This window comes from Mya arenaria, chromosome 13, assembly GCF_026914265.1.
Source record: "Mya arenaria isolate MELC-2E11 chromosome 13, ASM2691426v1".
In the NCBI taxonomy this organism is placed as follows: Eukaryota; Metazoa; Mollusca; class Bivalvia; order Myida; family Myidae; genus Mya; species Mya arenaria.
The window spans coordinates 22,122,121-22,140,749 of NC_069134.1; the positions used below are offsets into that span (position 1 = coordinate 22,122,121).

The 18,629-nt window shown below is 36.2% G+C and overlaps 1 protein-coding gene across 1 annotated transcript; it reads left to right on the plus strand.

Moving 5' to 3' along the window:
- The first annotated feature begins 829 nt into the window (after positions 1-829).
- Positions 830-15,232, plus strand: LOC128213152 (target of EGR1 protein 1-like). Its single transcript, XM_052918700.1, has 6 exons — positions 830-1,012; positions 2,467-2,507; positions 2,735-3,008; positions 4,391-4,650; positions 10,964-11,129; positions 11,711-15,232. Exons 1-6 carry the CDS (start codon positions 899-901, stop codon positions 12,305-12,307), a joined length of 1,452 nt encoding a protein of 483 aa, XP_052774660.1. The 5' UTR covers positions 830-898; the 3' UTR covers positions 12,308-15,232.
- The last annotated feature ends 3,397 nt before the right edge of the window (positions 15,233-18,629 follow it).

Consider the following 18,629-nt stretch of genomic DNA (forward strand, 5'->3'; position numbering starts at 1 on the left):
TGAGAGACAGATCTATGCCAACTTAAAATTTAGACAGAAGTAGATCAAAAAGAACTATGCCTAGGATGTTTTTATGCCCCCTAAAGGGTAGTCTTTAAATCAAATCGTCTGTCCATCCCCCCAGTTTCCGATCAATTTAAAACACTTATTAGGCCAAGAGATCAAGACCTCAAACTTGGTAGGCAGGTTAGTAATGACCAGCAGATGAATCCTATTGATTTCGAGGTCAATAAGTAAACATGATAGAGTAATTTAAAAGTTAGCCATCCAGTGCTAATAGTTTTGTTTTATCATTCTCTTCAATATAAAAGTTAAAAACATTCATACATTGATATTCTAGATATTCATTTAAAACTTGAATCCTGTAAACACAACCTGTAACATAATGAGGTATTAGTTGTTGCCTTGATAGGACATTTTATCAATATCCTTTGATGGACGAAGGAGTGAGGAGTGGACACAAACTGCTTGATATAATATCTTGACCTTGGGTCAGTGTGGTTCCACAGTTAGTTTTGCTTGTGTCTTCATGAGAAAAGTTTTGTATTCTTGAATGAATGAAGAAAATATGAAATTGCAGGCAAAACCTAATTTATAGGACGGACAGAGAACAAAGCTTGTTTAAGGTAGTACAATTTTCGGTGGCAGAATATGCATAGTCACGCAGAATGGGGTTTATGGTGAAATCAGGAAATATAAAAAACATGAAGTAAGGGAGATAAACCCTTTGGAAAATTTCAATTTGGTAGACTTTAATAGTGGTGTGTAACCAACAATGTAGAATTACTCCCCTTTTCTACAAATATGACATTTATCACATGGGATACGTATTGCAATCATTAGTTTATTTCTGTTAGTAATGTCATAATTCTTATGATTTTAAGCAATAAATCATAAAATGGCGAGTTTTTCTCGTGTGCCTATGGTGGACGTGCATTCAGACAACATGTCAGAGGTTTGGCCGTCGATCATAATGGCCATGTCAAACGCAGATTTCGTTGCTGTTGATACTGTAAGTTGTAAGGGTTTCTTACCACTACTAGTCTTTTCTCAACCTTGTTGTGAATTGGGCGAGGGCAAATGATGATTAATAATTATGCAATCTTACTACCACACACTGCTATGTATTATTTTGTTTACCCTTTTTGTTAAAACATGCGAATCACAAATGTAAATAGTACAGCATGATTTTTATAAATGAATATCTTAAATGAAGGTTAACATAACTGAGCAACTTCAAATTTTCACATATGCCCTGAGAAGTCATTTCCCCACATGCTATGTTTTATTTTATTCATCACTGTAAATAAACATGTGTTCTAACAGGTTGTCAGGATTAATTTACTTTTGGGGATTGAAGCGTCAATCAGTAGAAAAGATGAAAAAAACAGTGATTAAGTTGTATTTTTAAGAAAACACCACCTTTTCAATACAAATGATATGGGAATCCAATGTTTTACTAAATAGATGTTGTTTTTTCAAAATTTTAAATTTTGCCAAGATCTTGATTGACAATATTCCGTATGAATACTGTTTTAATAACTATATTAAATCTCAATTGCTTTAACTTTGATCGACTAAATGGTATATTCATTTTATAGCCTTGGAAGAGTCTCTTTAAGAGAGTACTATGTAAAAAAAAAGAGCTTTTCAGCAGCAGCAATAAGTAATGGGGTTTTAGCTAAAGAATTATGAAAGTGTGCTGCTCCCTGTCCTTCAATTGGTAGCCCCCTTCTTCCCCCATGGAGACCAACATGGGCACCCTTCTGCCCGCATGGAGATCAGCATGGGCGCCCTTCTTCCCTCATGGAGACCAGCATCGGCACCCTTCTGCCTACCTAGAATTAGATGCCTTAAGATTCAAAGTTTACAATGCAAATGAAAGAGTTCGAAGGAAAAGGTTCTATCTGTTTCTTAATTAAATGTCATTAAGAAACTCTTCTCTTTTATCCTTTGAAATGCATTCACAATGGCTTAAAGCTAATACCGTCTACTTACCGTTTCTTTTGCCGATTTTGATCTGCCTTTCAACATAGCGCTTCTGTTCGGGAGTTAGTCCATCAAGTCCCTTCTCTTCTACCCTCACAATAGACTGGAAAACATCCTGCCGCATGCTGAAATACAGTTAGTAGTAATTAGTAAAAGACCCACGAGGGCCTATGCTCTACTGGCATGACTTTCTTTGGTAATGTACTGAACTCAATTTCAAAGGGAAGCAATCAGTAAAGTGAGTTATTGTGCACTGCAGTTTGTCTCATTGTCAAGGGATGTTTAGCAGGTACAAGAAGGATATGTGCTCTTTTTGCCTTTGCATCCTGCCCCTATTCTGCAGCACCTTTCCTTTTTAAAACTTGGCTAAAACTGTAAATAATAATCAGGCGAAGCTGATTGCGTTTGTTTGTCAGTATTACCTAAATAAATTTTGACATTACCTTTACCTTAGACAATCTCATGTATTTCTTTTAGGAGCTGAGCGGCCTTGGGGACAGAAGAAGGCTTAACGCAAAGTAAAACCTTTAATATCTTTGAAATGCATGTATTGCTCATTTAAATTTGGCTCATTATTACCTTGGTGACTTTTTTTAAAGTATGATTGATTAAGAAAGAGCCAACATTTAGATTACATGTAGTGAATCTTCATGAAATGATATGTGATACCAGCATATTTAGTTCCTTGTGAATACCACTGAAAATGTTAAGTTAAAAAATGTTTAAATGCATTTATTCCTCACAGGGCCATTGAGGAAAGGTACAGCAATATCTGCGAAGTTGCGAAGACACGATCAGTTCTCTCCCTTGGCTTATCCTGCTTCAGGGGCCTGACTTCGAGTAACCTCAACAGCCAATCACAGGCCAGCAGCTACATTGTACAGACTTTTAACATCCTTTTTCTCTGTGAAGATGACTTTCTTGTGGAACCAAAGTCTTTGAAATTCCTTGTTCAACATGGCTTTGATTTTAATAAGCAGTTTGCAAAAGGATTGTCCTACTACAGGGGATTGGATAAGGTACATAAACTTATATGATCATAAATTATAACCTATTTTTAGACATCCAACATAAGGGTTAATAAGACTACCAATACACACCAAATGGTCCCAAAATTGGCAAATACACTATTTCCTTATACTAAGCTTATTTTTCTATCTGAGCTGGTACATGGTGATCCATAAAATATGATACCATTTTGATGTATTTTCTTTTAAGCAAATGTCACACTTTTTTAGAAAACATCAACAACAACAACAAAATGTATAGATCTCAAAAGTTTAATTTAAAGTTTACATAATATGAATCCATTGATTTATATCAATGGAACTTACTCATCAAAATTTACAACAAATGTTCTATATGATGACATTTTCTGCCTCCACGATGTTAAATGTATGTGGTTGATATTTCATTATTTTACATGATTTAAGGAATAAATGCAACAATGATGTCACTCCACACATTGTCTCAGTTGAAGTTCCCTGTCTAAAAATAGTGTGGCATGGCTATCTCATTGTAAAATAGGCTTCAATAGTGTGGAATGGTTTTTTGAAAACCTTGCCAGTCAAATGATGGTTTCATACACTTACCTAGCAAGAGGTGTTTTATAGCAAATTCTCTGACATTTTCAGCAGTGTTAATCTCTTTCAAAAGTTTCCATCAATCAATTTCATCACCAATGTTAATATGTGTCTATGTTGTTTCGCAGCAGTTTTCTGCTTTCTTGCACTGTCTGACCTTTTGGGAAGTCATTAAGTGTGTATATTTAGCATAATTAGTGTCAATTAATATACTGACACTATTTTTAAACTTACTGGGAGACTTACTGGATATAAAATTATGCAAAAACTGTGAAAGATGTGTCATAAGAGATGTGATACATCAGTTAGTAAGATTCAATGCCTCATACACATACATATCAGTTTTATGTAAGTTTTTGACAATTATCTTTTTTTCTTGCAATTGTATCATCTGGCCCCAATTTCTCAAAACTTCTTAAGGTTAACAGGCTTAAGTATCTTAGTTCATAAAGCCAAAATACATATTTGATTTTGGTAAATGAAAAATGGTTTATTGGAATTATCATAAGGCTAATTACTATTTGAATTATAAAAAATCTCAAAGAAATAAATATAAACACATTATACAAAAACAAAAATGGTGAGCTGTAGCTTACTCCTGTTATAAGAGATTTAAGAAGTTTTGAGAAACTGGGGTCGGGTGTCTAGTCCTAACATCAATTTAATGATAGAAATCGATAAATATAAGGACTTCTTTCTTGGAAATGTCAGTGCGCATTAACTCACACTTGCATCAATATTTAATGAAAATAAGATGAAAATTATGAATGAAAATCAAAATGTTTCGAAAACGACAATGGTATACTTTTAATTTCCAGGAGAAAGACCACTCTTTCAAGACTCCAAGACAACTGTTTGCAGAGTTACTCTCCATGAAAGTACCTGTGGTTGTTCACAATGGACTGGTTGATCTTATCTTTCTGTACGAAAACCTCTACACCAGTCTGCCAGCCAGTTCTGCGACGTTTCTGGCAGATCTGGTGGACATGTTCCCGGGAGGTCTACTGGACACGAAGTACATTACGGAGTTTGAACATCTCATGCCAGCCTCCTATTTGGAATATGTCTTCAGAAAATGGTATGACAAAAATATATACTGTGAAATCATTAATGTTCGTGGGGCATTAATGTTCGTGGTTTTCGTGGGTTGGGTGATCGACGAATTCAAGATCCCACGAAATATAAACCCTTTATTCACTTTTTCAATTGCCTTGTTACGTACATACTCTAGTATATTCTTTACAGAGGTCGCAGTATACAGTGTTAAAACCTGTCTCACTGTATAACTTACGATCATTATTTTGTTAATATATTATAATTGCCTTTAACAAATAATGAACCAAATCAATTAAATGTGTTTTATGCAGCAAATGACAGTTATAAACACGTGGTTAAACGTGTGCTGTTAATGAAAATCTCCAAGTTTACAAGATGTCCGTGATGAGTGTCCATACTCGATTTTTTTATTTAATGAAATAATTAATCGATTACTAGTACATTGAAGGTTACTAAGCACCGAACGTGATAATATACGCACATTTTCGGTGTTTTCACAGTTTGCAAAATTCTGAATTGGCATTCAATGGCTTCCCCTATCTGTATTTATGATCAGGGTACATCTTCTTTTATTACCTTTATTCCCAATTAAATCGATAAAGTGACATGGGTATATGCACTAATTGGCATGTCGTACCACATTAGCGAGTGTCATAAACCGAGTGACGTAGAAGACGGAAATCACGGGCCAGCGCGTGGATATTATGCAGACGATCTAGGACGATCGCATCTTCGATTTTTTAAAAATCCACGAATTCAAGTACCCACGAAATTGTTTCTTTTCGGCAAACCACGAAATTTCATGCCCACGAACATTAATGATTTCACAGTAGTTATTATATATGAATTCATTTTGAGAATGACGATTATAGAGGCTTTTAAGCAGGCCCTAAAATCTTTTTCTACTTTTTTGTTAGGCTCCTTCTTTTCCCTTGTTTTTCTTAAAAAAGCTCTACTGTCCCTACTTTTTTGAACGAATAGTTCGAAAAATAATAGAAAAGATTAAATGAATTAATTGAAATAATCTAAATTTTGATTTTAATTAGGAGTCATTTCTAGTATTTTTGAAGGATTACTTTGATGCAGTAGGTGCTGCAAGAGGGGTTCTATGATGAGAATGAGTGGTGCATGTTGGCAAGTCAGAGACACCCATTTTAGGTTCATCTCTTCATCCTGTGAATAAATCCCTCTTAAAGCATTGGTTTCTAAGCAAAGATAACTACGTGTACATCACAATTGATGAAAAGGTTTAGTTTTCATTTATTTGCATCCAAAAAACCTAGTTTTTGCTCTCGATATCCCTATTTTACCCTACTTTTTCTAAAAAATCCTCCTACGGTATTTTTATCCCTACTTTTTTGTTATTGGTCACTTAAAAGCCTGATGAAATCTTGAAAAAAATTGCATACAAATGTTTTAGGTACTTCTTGGGCCCATGTTATAGATAAAGCCTTAAGGTCGAGTTCAGACTCAAGACACAAAACTTCAAATCTTCATTTCATTGTTACTTTACATCTAGCAGAGCTTTGATGGAAACCTTTGCAGCATTGCTGAATTTTAAAACTACTTTAAGTTTAACTAAGGTACAAAATTGGATAATACAGTTATATATTCTAAAGGTAAAGGTGTCCACAAACAGTTTCAACAACCATTGTACAATACCTGGCAAACAGTTTCTCAGAGTGTGAATAACTTCATATCTGACTTTTAAATGTTTGTTGTAGTTTGAAGCTCGGTGCTAATAAACCTAGGGATAGTTGTTTTACTGAACGCCCATCTGTTTCATTGAGGATACTCAGAACATATTCTTTTTATATGGGTGTAGTTAGGCGAGAGAATGTTTGTTGTTCAGATTCTCATCCCCTTCGAAGCCTGTTGGATACTGCTGCTGTAATATTCATTAAAATGAAAAAGAGAGATACTGTTGAGGAAACGTATAAAATGGTCTACAGCTTTCCTGATAGGTGTCACTTACCAGTCTTGTTTCCTGGGCAGAAGTCAGTGCCTGTGTCTATTCTGAGAGGCCAAGAGAGTGATTGTGGTTGTCATCTCACTGCTGGTTATGTCTGAGACCTTCCAAAGCCCAAGATTTCTTAAAGTACCACCTGTTTACAAAAAAACACACTAAAATTCCTAATTTCAAAAGAAAACTGGAAGTGAACACCTCATACTGCCTAAGTTGAGGTCCCTTTGTGTTGGCGTTGGGACAATGTTGACAAAGTCTTGTACATTTGGTTGCAGCCTGGTCTCTAAAAATGCAGTCAAAAGGCAGAGTATTGGAAGGGAGAAGATTATGGTGTGATTTACCTCTCCCAGTGTTTACTGCAGGAGAAGATTATGGTGTGATTTACCTCTCCCAGTGTTTACTGCAGGAGAAGAGTAGGGTGTGATTTACCTCTCCCAGTGTTTACTGCAGGAGAAGAGTAGGGTGTGATTTACCTCTCCCAGTGTTTACTGCAGGAGAAGATTATGGTGTGATTTACCTCTCCCAGTGTTTACTGCAGGAGAAGATTATTGTGTGATTTACCTCTCCCAGTGTTTACTGCAGGAGAAGAGTAGGGTGTGATTTACCTCTCCCAGTGTTTACTGCAGGAGAAGATTATGGTGTGATTTACCTCTCCCAGTGTTTACTGCAGGAGAAGATTATGGTGTGATTTACCTCTCCCAGTGTTTACTGCAGGAGAAGATTATGGTGTGATTTACCTCTCCCAGTGTTTACTGCAGGAGAAGATTATGGTGTAATTTACCTCTCCCATTGTTTACTGCAAGCCACCCTTTAAGTTTGTGTGGTATGTCACCCATATTACTCACCTTTCACACAACTGTGAATTTCCACAAACACAACCATGAAAAAGTTGCGTCAAGAATTATTCCACAAACTATCCTTAAAATTGAGGATGGCAACAAGTACTTGTTTATCATCTGAGTATTTACAGATGAGTTTCAAGTACTTATGCCAACATGACATAATAAGGAGTTCCACCAGTTCCCACTTGAGACATAATTTACCCTATCTAATATAAAGACAATAGATGTGAGATATTACATATAATCTAATTAAGGATCTCAAAATTGCACTTGTCATTGATGTCTCTAAATGATGTTATCATAGTGGTGCATCTTTCATGCAATTATTATTTTTACCAATTAGACAATAACCATAAATGTCCTATTAGGCGCAGTAGATGCATGTCTTTTTGAGAATCCTACGTGCTAAACAAGAACCCTTTTTCCCAAGGGGATTTCTTTCAAAATAATACCATGACACTTTCTCTTAGTATGCAATTAACATAGAGAGCTTTCAAAAGAAACATCTCAAAAGCATTTACTGTTGGTGTCAAACATGAACAAGATTTTAAAATATCATTATTAAAAAATTGCCTTTAGTACTTATGAATTATCAAAGTGTGTTTATTTTTGCGTTTTTATACTTGAGAATAGAAACTGACCATGTAACATTTTCTTCCTTGCAAAACAGTATTTCATTTTATGTTATTTGCCGCAGCTATGTTTTTTATATGTTATATAAATTAAGTTGGCATCCTCTTACACGGCAATACCCAGTTCTTTTAACAAAGCCATTCTTTCCTCGTAGTAGCACCGTTGGCTGAGGCGGTCCTTGTGCATTTTTAGCTCTACTGGCCAAAGGCCAGAAGAGCTTATTGGATGGTAATGTGTATGTAGTATGTTCGCCCGTGCGTCTGTAAACAATTGGATGTGAACACGATACAGTCTTCAATTTTGATTGTATCTCGATGAAACTTGTACAGTATCTAGATATCCATTAGAGCTAATGGTTCCTTTCGAAAACCAGCCAGATCCGACCATGCATGCCTAGATTATGGCCCTTGATAGTATAAAAAAAAGCTATTGTGTAGACAATTGGTTGTGAACACGATACAGTCTTCAGTTTTGATTGTATCTCGATGAAACTTGTACAGTATCTAGATATCCATTAGAGCTCGGTTCCTTTCGAAAACCAGCCAGATCCGACCATGCATGCCTAGGTTATGGCCCTTGATTGTATATAAAAATGCTATTGTGTAAACACTAGCTTGTGAACACGATACAGTCTTCAGTTTTGATTGTATCTCGATGAAACTTGTACAGTATCTAGATATCCATTAGAGCTTGGTTCCTTTCGAAAACCAGCCAGATCTGACCATGCATGCCTAGATTATGGCCCTTGATAGTATAAAAAATGCTATTGTGTAAACACTAGCTTGTGAACACGATACAGTCTTCAGTTTTGATTGTATCTCGATGAAACTTGTACAGTATTTAGATATCCATTAGAACTCGGTTCCTTTTGAAAACCAGCCAGATTTGCCCATGCATGCCTGGATTATGGGTCTTGAAAGTATAAAAAATGCTATTTTAAGCTAAGTCTATTTTTAGCCAAGACTACATGAGCGAAGTCTATTTTTAGCCAAGTGTACATGTACGGTAAATTCGCAATTGCTTGTGAAGGTTTGTTCAAATTATGCCCCTGGGATCATGTCAAAACTGGCACTGCCTTGGTTGTCACAATTTTCCTAGAGACTTATTTAAGAAATATTTTCAAAAACTTCTTGTTTCAAACCACAAGGCCCATACCTTTGATATTTGTTGTGGAGCATCATATGATGCAATTGAAAACATTTGCAATAATGCCCCTTCGGCAAAAGCTGGCCCCACCTCTTTTGACTTACTTATTATTTTTTTTAAAGCTACAGTAATGAAATTTTGACCATGTGAACAGTTTTGCAAACAAGCATTAATGTTGTCCTCGGATATCCTTGACTTTGACCTTTGACCGACTTTTTATTTTTAAGGCTACAGAAATGAAATTTTGACGATGGGTACAGTTTTAAAAGCAAATATTTCTTACCCTCAGAATACTTTTACTTGGCAAATATTAAAATAGTTCATGCAACTAATCTGCTTACAACACTTCCTGTCCTCAGATGTTGAATGTGCAGCGTTTTCAGCTAACCCAAACACTAAAAGTGAACTATATATTTGTTGCCTATTACTCAAACGTACATGCACTGGATTGAAAATGACCACAAGAGCCATGCCAGTAGAGCATAGGCCCTTTTGGGCCTCTTGTTTTACTAAAGTGTTAATAAATACAAGTATTATAAACAATTGCTTTAATTTCTCTTGAGCTTGGTTGCATTGTATAAACTTTTTTCAAAACCTAGCCAAATTTTTAATATCCCAAGTAAAGACAATCAAATATTCAAATCTAAATCTCTGTATGGCACATTTTAATAATCAAAGAACAAGCTGAAGCACAATTTTGAATGCACTTACATATCCTTATTTACTAAATATTGTGGATATGACAATCCACACGGCCATATCTTGCAAGTGAAGCCAGACAACTCAACGCTTATTGCACTGAACGTGGATTTGTAACAACCTTATGTTCTGAAATGTGTGTCTTTGTGATTAGTAGGATGATGGTGGGCAAGAAAGCTTTGAGAATTCTCATTCTGATGTTTTTTTTTAAATTTCAATCACTCCAAAAGTTAAAAACCAGTGCTTAATATAGGTCCTAGACAAACAAAACCGACAATTCTAAGATGTCTGTACAAGAGTAATATATCCATGACATGTACTTCTTGCTTCCAAACATCATCAGATTTCTTCCGAGTACTTAATCAGAAGGTTATCTGAGTACTTGAGTATTAATTTAAATTTTATTCACATTGCAATCCCTATTAAAGATAAGTTACTTCTTCATTTCATTTAGAAAAACCCAGTCCTAGTGTGAAGCTGAGGATGATGTGAATCAGACACCCACAAAACACAAATATGTGACAATAAAAAGTAAAGATGTATCGATCACAAAATCTCCTTAAAATGTGTGAATGAACTTGCCTTACCTGCAATATGACCGATGGTGCTTTTTATGAATGCCTTTTATTAAGAATTTAGACGATAACACAACCATTCAATATTAATCACTCACTGTTTTTTGTACCAGTATGTTAATTTGGAATAAGTACTGTTAAACCTAATCAGCTGAGGACCAGTCAGATATTGTAGAAACATCCTTCAAAAAGAATAACATATTTTTTGACATTTATATATTTAAAAAAAATATTTCAATTTGTTTAGAAAGACATGATTCCAACATTGAATCTACCGTCATAACAAAAGGATTTAGTCAGTCAATACCTGTATGTACTTGTTGAAAGATATCATGTTATCCAGTCTTCATTCATACATACCATACCCAGCAAGTTATATTATCATGATCTACATTCCTACAAAAACCGTCCATTAAAAAACAACTAAATATTTTGCATATTAAATTATAGAATAATAATGATATTTCATTTCAGCCAGAAAGACCAATGTGGTGATGAAGTGGGAAGTTGTGTTATCCACCATCCACATTTCCTGCCATCATATAAACATGTGACGTATCGAGATTGCTCCCTCAAACCGGCCTACAATATCGCAGACAATCCAGCAGCTTATAGGAATGGACTTTGCCCATCTTTTGCTGTAAGAAAAAGAGAACTTTTAATAATTATGATTGGTTTTTGGTTTCATCGCAGTTGTTTTTGTGGTATATGTGTGATTTTCTCACATTTTTTGCTGGTTTGACGTCACTACCCAGCAAAGCCATCAAGTTCCCATATGTTAAACGCCATGTTAAATGGGAATGCTAATGAAACAATTTGATTTCTATATTCATGAAGACATTTTGATATTTAATATGCGGTACTACCTTTATAAGAACTGTTTCATGATTTTATATTCAGTGGCAGGCTTAGCATTGTTCCCCGTCATTTCCCCAACAACACTCTAGTGTCACCAGCAATGTAATTAGTTCAAACATATTCAATTTTGCTAACTTCTGTAAAAGGAATATGCTCATTAATCATAAGAACAGTTTAACAAAACCCAGTGAAAATAGAAATATCGAATTGTTCAAATTCTTTCCAGGAGAGATTGAAGTTCTTTGAATGATGAGTTTTCCTCAGTTTATGGCTGGGTATTGATGATACTTAACATATCAGATTTTTGCCGTAGTTTTACAAATTGCTTTGCTCTTTTCAAAAAATCTTCTTACAAATTTCCAGGGCCATGGTTGGTGTGCAAAGGAGAAGTTCTGTCCAAAATCGCACGACATTGACCTAGTTATCGACATGGACAAATATACAGAGGGAAAGAAGTCACGTAAACGGAAACGGAGACAAGAAAATAAGGGAAAACGTGCAGCCATAGACCAGTCCCAGGATGAATTAGCTGCAGACGACAATGCATTTAGGGAAAAGCATGCAGCTTTGAAGCAGTCTAAAGACACATCACTTTCAGATGACAGTGAAAATGAATCAAGCGAAACAAACAGGATTGAAGCAGAAGATACAGAAAACAATGCAAAGAAAGTATCAGAAGAGGAAATTATGAAAATGTTAAAGGAGAAATCTCTGAACCAGTCTAATGATGTGAATGGGGGACACAGGGCTGGCTATGATGCTTTCATGACTGGTTTTATATTCGCTGTTTACAAGAGACGGTATTGCAATGGTGAAAGTAGAGATCATGTTCAAGACTGGAAAAACAAGTTGTACCTGTGTGGCAAGGATTATCCACTGGTTGTTACCAAGAGTAGTTTCAGTAAACAGTCAAAACACCACTTGGAGCAGATGAGTAGAATACACCTTACTGTTGTATAGTGTATGCTGGTATTAAACATTGTTGAAAATGTGTCTAGGATTTAAAGAGTGTCTGTTTTTGGACGATCAGTGTCTAGGTATTGTCATAGCCTTGATGTTGTTAGCGACAGTGTTTCCTAAAATGCAAACACATACCGTTCAAGATATTGAAAACTTGGTTCACATGTTGCCAATATGCACATAAATTGGAAGGGAAATAATTAAAGTTTTAATAAATGTTTTGTTAAGCCCCATGTTCAACCGAGACTTCCCCCTCCCCCCCAACCCCCCCCCCCCCCCAAAAAAAAAAAACAACAACAAAAACAACATCAACAACAGGTAAAGCATTGGCGTTCTCTATGCAGTGCTTTTGTTCATTTGAAAGCTCAAAACATACTCATATTTAACATAATGTGTAAGGTATGTATGCTGATATGAATTATGTTTTAGTCCGTGCCATCAGTGGAAACTAGTAATAATAGTGTTTATAAAGAGGTCACGAGGAAGCGCTCCTGGTAGGGCACAAACTTTGCACCCATTGGGTGAGAGGTGGATACCTTATCAATGGACCCTCTACCCTTGGTGTGTAATCACTAAAGCCTTGAGTCGGAGTTTGACACTCACACTTGAAAAAGCAAAATTGACATTTTGTTGTAAAAATGCTATTACAGAAAGAAAGATGTTAAAAAACAAGGTATTTGTTACAAATAATCTGTTATACAATCAGCCACACATTATTTGTCAATATTAGTTTTAATTTATATGTTTTGAAACATTTAAGAATTCATTGTTTTAAGCCCGAGTCCTAAACTCCTACTGAAGACGTTTAGTCAATATGGGCCCTGTTGTTAATCTCTTGTACAACACTATACTGTTCTACATGAGGTATTACACTGCACTTTATTGTAATTTGTTGACTAGTGATGTGCATCTTGCAGACTTATTTAATATCTTATTACTATTAGTCCACCAAAAGACATTTGAACAAGAGGAATTAATCAAATGTCATGTGCAGGCTGTTGTGTTTTGCAAATGCTGAACAATTTTAAATTTGATGACCATGCACATTCAATTAACCTCAATTCTGTAATTTACAATAATATAGTTATACTGTATTTAGAAATCCTGATTAATATTCATATCAACTAATTTTGTGGTTAATGTATGGTTTTTAAATGTCAATAAAGATTTTTTGTCACTGAAATACTGGATGGATATGTTGTATCAAGCATTTGAACAGTAAAAAAGAAAAGACAATGTGTCTTGTGCAATAATTTGAGCATTATGGGATGCTGCATTTATACACTTAGCTAGAGTATCTATGTCTGGGTTGTAACTTTGTCATGCACAGAGAGATTTAAAAATTAATTGACACATGTGCTTGGTACATAAAGGTGATTTGACGAGTGCAAGAGTATATTGTTGAAAATTTTCAGCATGATGGAAAATTAATTCGGTCAGGATTTGTTGTAATCCATACACAATGCTTTTGAGTCATGCTGCCATAGATAAGAAGTTAAAATCCTTTGTAGATTGTTTCCTAGACAATATAACATATTTGTCTCTGTGCTGAAGAAAACAACAACTCACTTACCAGCAAATTTCCTGAACCCGTTGAATAAAATAGTGTTTTATATGTTAATTTCTGGCATATCCTATATGTTTGGTTATGACCTACATGAATATAAATGTTACATAAGTATACAGCCAATATGGGGATTACAAAGATATACTTGTATATCAACAAATTTTTGTTATGTCTGTAAATATTGTATACCGTTTTTTGTGTCGCTGGAAGTGGAGACATATAGCCTGATATAGGTTTTACTTTTGGCATCTATTGCAGGGTCAGCAAAACTTTGTGCAGACATTTGTTATCTTATAATGATGAAACTTGGAGACAGTAGTAGTTTAATGTCTCTGTCACGTTTGATCATGGGCCTGATAGCCTCAGTGACCCCCGCAGACTTTCTTATTGTTAAAGGGTATCATAATCAGACATTCTCATTTGTACTTCAATGTTTTGCTCTCTATTACACCCCCTTTAAAGAAGATGGGGCATATTGGTTTTAAAATGGTGTTAGTTCTGTTGGATGGTTGGAAGATGTTCAAAAAATATATCTTAAACAGTTTTATCTAGGACCATTAACCTCCACCAGAAGGTTGCCCTAGACCAGTCGATGAACCCTATTGGTTTTGAGGTTTGTAGGTCAAATAAATACTTTTTTTGGAAAATGGTCTTCAGAACTATGACACAGTTTAGCCAAGGACCATTAATCTAAAACAGTATGTTGCCCTTGACCAGTAATTGACCTGTATTGATTTTGCTGGTCAACATGTCAAAGGTCAAGGTCACAGGTTACTTTTTTTGGTAAAATTTTCTTTGTACAATAACTCTTAAAAGGTTTTACACTGAACTATGATCAGTAGATGACCCATTCTAAAATTGAGGTCAGTTGGTTAAAGGTCAAAGTCATGTTGACCTTAATTCAATCACTGGTGTTTGCTTGATATATAGAAAACATGTTTCTATGATCCTAAACCTTGGAATATTGCTCATGAACAGTAGACGACCTCTATTAAATTTGAGGTCAGTAGGTCAGGTATGAAGATCAAGGTATCTCTCCGTATAAATACACCTGGCATCAAAACAAGATGGATATGGATGGTCATTTCTGACAGAAAACATGTCCAATTTAGCGGAATTCTAGTTGCTTTAAGAGTGGAAAGTCAAGGTCACAGCCATCATAAACACTTTAATACAATCCAGCACATGTTTCTTACAAAGAGGGGTTCAGGAGGCATATTATTTTAAACAATATCTGTTGTTTGATCTTAACTTTTTTGTATATGTTGCATTTGTGATTTAGTGCAATCTCTGCCCTTCATGCATAATTTGAAATGTTCTCTCTAATTTCTGAGAAAAATAAAGCAATTCTAGATGACTCAAAATATTGTTGAGTTTTTCCCCATAGTCAACAGAGAACAGGCGTGCATAATGTCATCAGCTTTTAGTGCGCATGTTTCATGCTGTTTTAAAGTCTGTTTTGATATCTTCAATAACCTTATTTCAATAGGAAGTCCAAAATTATTTATCTCTTTTAGCTGGACTTTGGAAGAATGAGAGCTATTTCAGACACACTCATCTTGGCATTGTCGTTGCATCACCAATTTTGCAATCCACTTATAACCATGCACTCAGTGATACTACATCAAATCTCCATCAATACTATCAGGGGTATCAGATAACCATGTTATATAGCTTGTCAGCAACCTTCCATGTCTTTGATTTAAAGGATTGGATAGCTCCGCTTGAATATTGTTCAAAAAAGATTTGCCAGCACAGTGAAATTCTAATTGTAAGTATTTAAATATAATTCTAACCATATCCCCCTTAATAAACTAAGAACCATTGGTTCAAGGTTTGCACGTTTGCTACTCATATTTCATTTCATATTTTATTATGCCCCCTTTTGAAAAAAGTGGGGTATATTGTTTTGCACATGTCGGTCGGTCGGTCTGTCTGTCTGTCGGTCGGTCGGTCGGAATACCAAATGGTTTCCGATCAATAACTTGAGAACGCTTTGACCGAGGGACCTCATACTTGGTATGTGTATTGGTCATCACCAGCAGATGAACCCTATTGATTTTGAGGTCAGTGGGTCAAAGGTCAAGGTCAGTGTGACCTTTACATGAAAAACGGTTTCCGATCAATAACTTGAGAACGCTTTGACCCAGGAACCTCATACTTGGTAGGTGTATTGGTCATGACCAGCAGATGAACCCTATTGATTTTGAGGTCAGTGGGTCAAAGGTCAAGGTCAGTGTGACCTTAACATGAAAAACGGTTTCCGATCAATAACTTGAGAACGCTTTGACCCAGGGACCTCATACTAGGTAGGCTTATTGGTCATGACCAGCAGATGAACCCTATTGATTTTGAGGTCAGTGGGTCAAAGGTCAAGGTCAGTGTGACCTTTACATGAAAAACGGTTTCCGATCAATAACTTGAGAACGCTTTGACCCAGGAACCTCATACTTGGTAGGTGTATTGGTCATGACCAGCAGATGAACCCTATTGATTTTGAGGTCAAAGGTCAAGGTCAGTGTGACCTTAACATGAAAAACGGTTTCCGATCAATAACTTGAGAACGCTTTGACCCAGGGACCTCATACTAGGTAGGCTTATTGGTCATGACCAGCAGATGAACCCTATTGATTTTGAGGTCAGTGGGTCAAAGGTCAAGGTCAGTGTGACTGTAAGCTGAAAAAAGGTTTTCTGATTGTCCATATTTTATTTTCTTATATAGTAGACAGTAGAAATTTATATGTCACTAAATGCATGAGTTGAAGTATCAGTTTTCAGTGAACATCTAGTTTAATTATGCCCCCCTTCGAAGCAGAGGGGTTATATAATTGCTTTGCACATGTCGGTCGGTCTGTTGGAAGACCAAAGCTTGTCCGAGTGATAACTCAACAATTCCCGGACCTATGGTCATCAAACTTGACATGAAGATTAGGTATGACCAGTAGATGACCTGCCTCATATGCATCCAATGACAAATCAGCTGTCATTTCAGTCCATGCATATTTCATTCAATTGTCCAAATATTTCTGGCAACTTGGCGCTCAGGGGGCATAATGTTTGACAAACATCTCTTGTTTCATTATACATAGATGTTAATCTGTATGTTTGAAAACCATGTACATTATAAGCTTAAGCTATTAAAATGGATGTTCCCATGCATAAGGTAAAGAAGTGCTGTTTAATAAAGTACCAATAGAGTGTTATGCCAGAAACATGTATAAAAGGTTAAGGTGATGTGAAAGAAACACTTGATTTAAAAGACTTATTGTTCTATTTAATATGATAAGGTTTAGGAAACTTTATTCTCAGGAGTCTACGCGTCTCCTGTAGGCGTCACTGACTCAACCAAACGGATTCGCGCAAGCATGAAAAGTATTTTATGATATTAAGATTGTAATTAAAAATGCACTTTTATAGATGTCTTTGTACTTTTGTAAAACGCATTAATTTTTTTTATACCTATCAATTTCATTATTTCGTGTGTGTTTTGGGAAAATTGTACTTGCATGACCTGACATGGTGATTTTTACAAGATGGTTGGTGGAAAGCCATTGACAGAGGCAGAGCTAGCGAGTTGAACCAAAAAACTTGATCCAGTTATGAAAAAGATTATTTACCAAATATTCTATCATGAAATCTTGAATATTAAAAAGACTTTGAAACCTTCCTTAATGGGTACATCATTTACACACTCCAGGTAGGATTCCCTTTTGAAGTGACTATTTGTAACAATGAATTTGTGCATTGCAAATTGTACATTTTTGGTATCATACTGGTGTGGGTTCAAACCAACAACCACTGGAATAAAGTCATCCTGCTCTACCAACTGAGCTAACTGATCGCCATCATGCTTTACCATCTGAGCTAACTAATTGCAATCATGCTCTACCAACTGAGCTAACTGATCGCCATCATGCTCTACCAACTGATCTTACTGATCCCCATCATGCTCTACCATCTGAGCAAACTGATTGCCATCATGCTTTACAAACTGGCCATCACCCTTTACCAACTGAGCAAACTGATCGCCATCATGCTCTACCAACTGAGCTAACTGATCGCCATCCTGCTCTACCAACCAAGCTAACTGAATGCCATCATGCTCTACCAACTGAGCAAACTGATCCCCATCATGCTGTACCAACTGAGCTAGCTGAATGCCATCATGCTCTACCAACTGATCTCACAGAACAGCATCATGCTCTACCAACTAAGCTTACCGGACTGCATCATTCTATACCAACTGAGCTAACTGATCGCCATCCTGCTCTACCAACTGAGCTAACTGATTGCCATCATGCTCTACCAAATGAGCAAACTGATCCCTATCATGCTCTACCAACTGAACTAACTGAATACCATCATGCTTTACCAACTGATCTAAGAGAACAGCATCATGCTCTACCAACTGAGCTTACAGGACAGCATCATGCTCTACCAACTGAGCTAACAGGATGGCATCATGCTCTACCAACTGAGCTTACAGGGCGGCATCATGCTCTACCAACTGAGCTAACAGAACAGCATCATGCACTACCAGTTGAACTTACAGGACTGCATCATGCTCTACCAACTGAGCTAACAGGATGGCATCATGCTCTACCAGCTGAGCTTACAGGACGGCATCATGCTCTACCAACTGAGCTAACAGAACAGCATCATGCTCTACCAACTGAGCTTACAGGACTGCATCATGCTCTACCAGCTGAGCTTACAGGACTGCATCATGCTCTACCAACTGAGCTAACAGGATGG

Coding starts and splice junctions, on each gene's coding strand:
- LOC128213152 (XM_052918700.1), top strand. CDS start 899: ATGGCGAGTTTTTCTCGTGTGCCTATGGTGGACGTGCATTCAGACAAC. Junction 1,013..2,466: donor ATTTCGTTGCTGTTGATACT/GTAAGTTGTAAG, acceptor TATTTCTTTTAG/GAGCTGAGCGGCCTTGGGGA. Junction 4,651..10,963: donor GAATATGTCTTCAGAAAATG/GTATGACAAAAA, acceptor ATTTCATTTCAG/CCAGAAAGACCAATGTGGTG.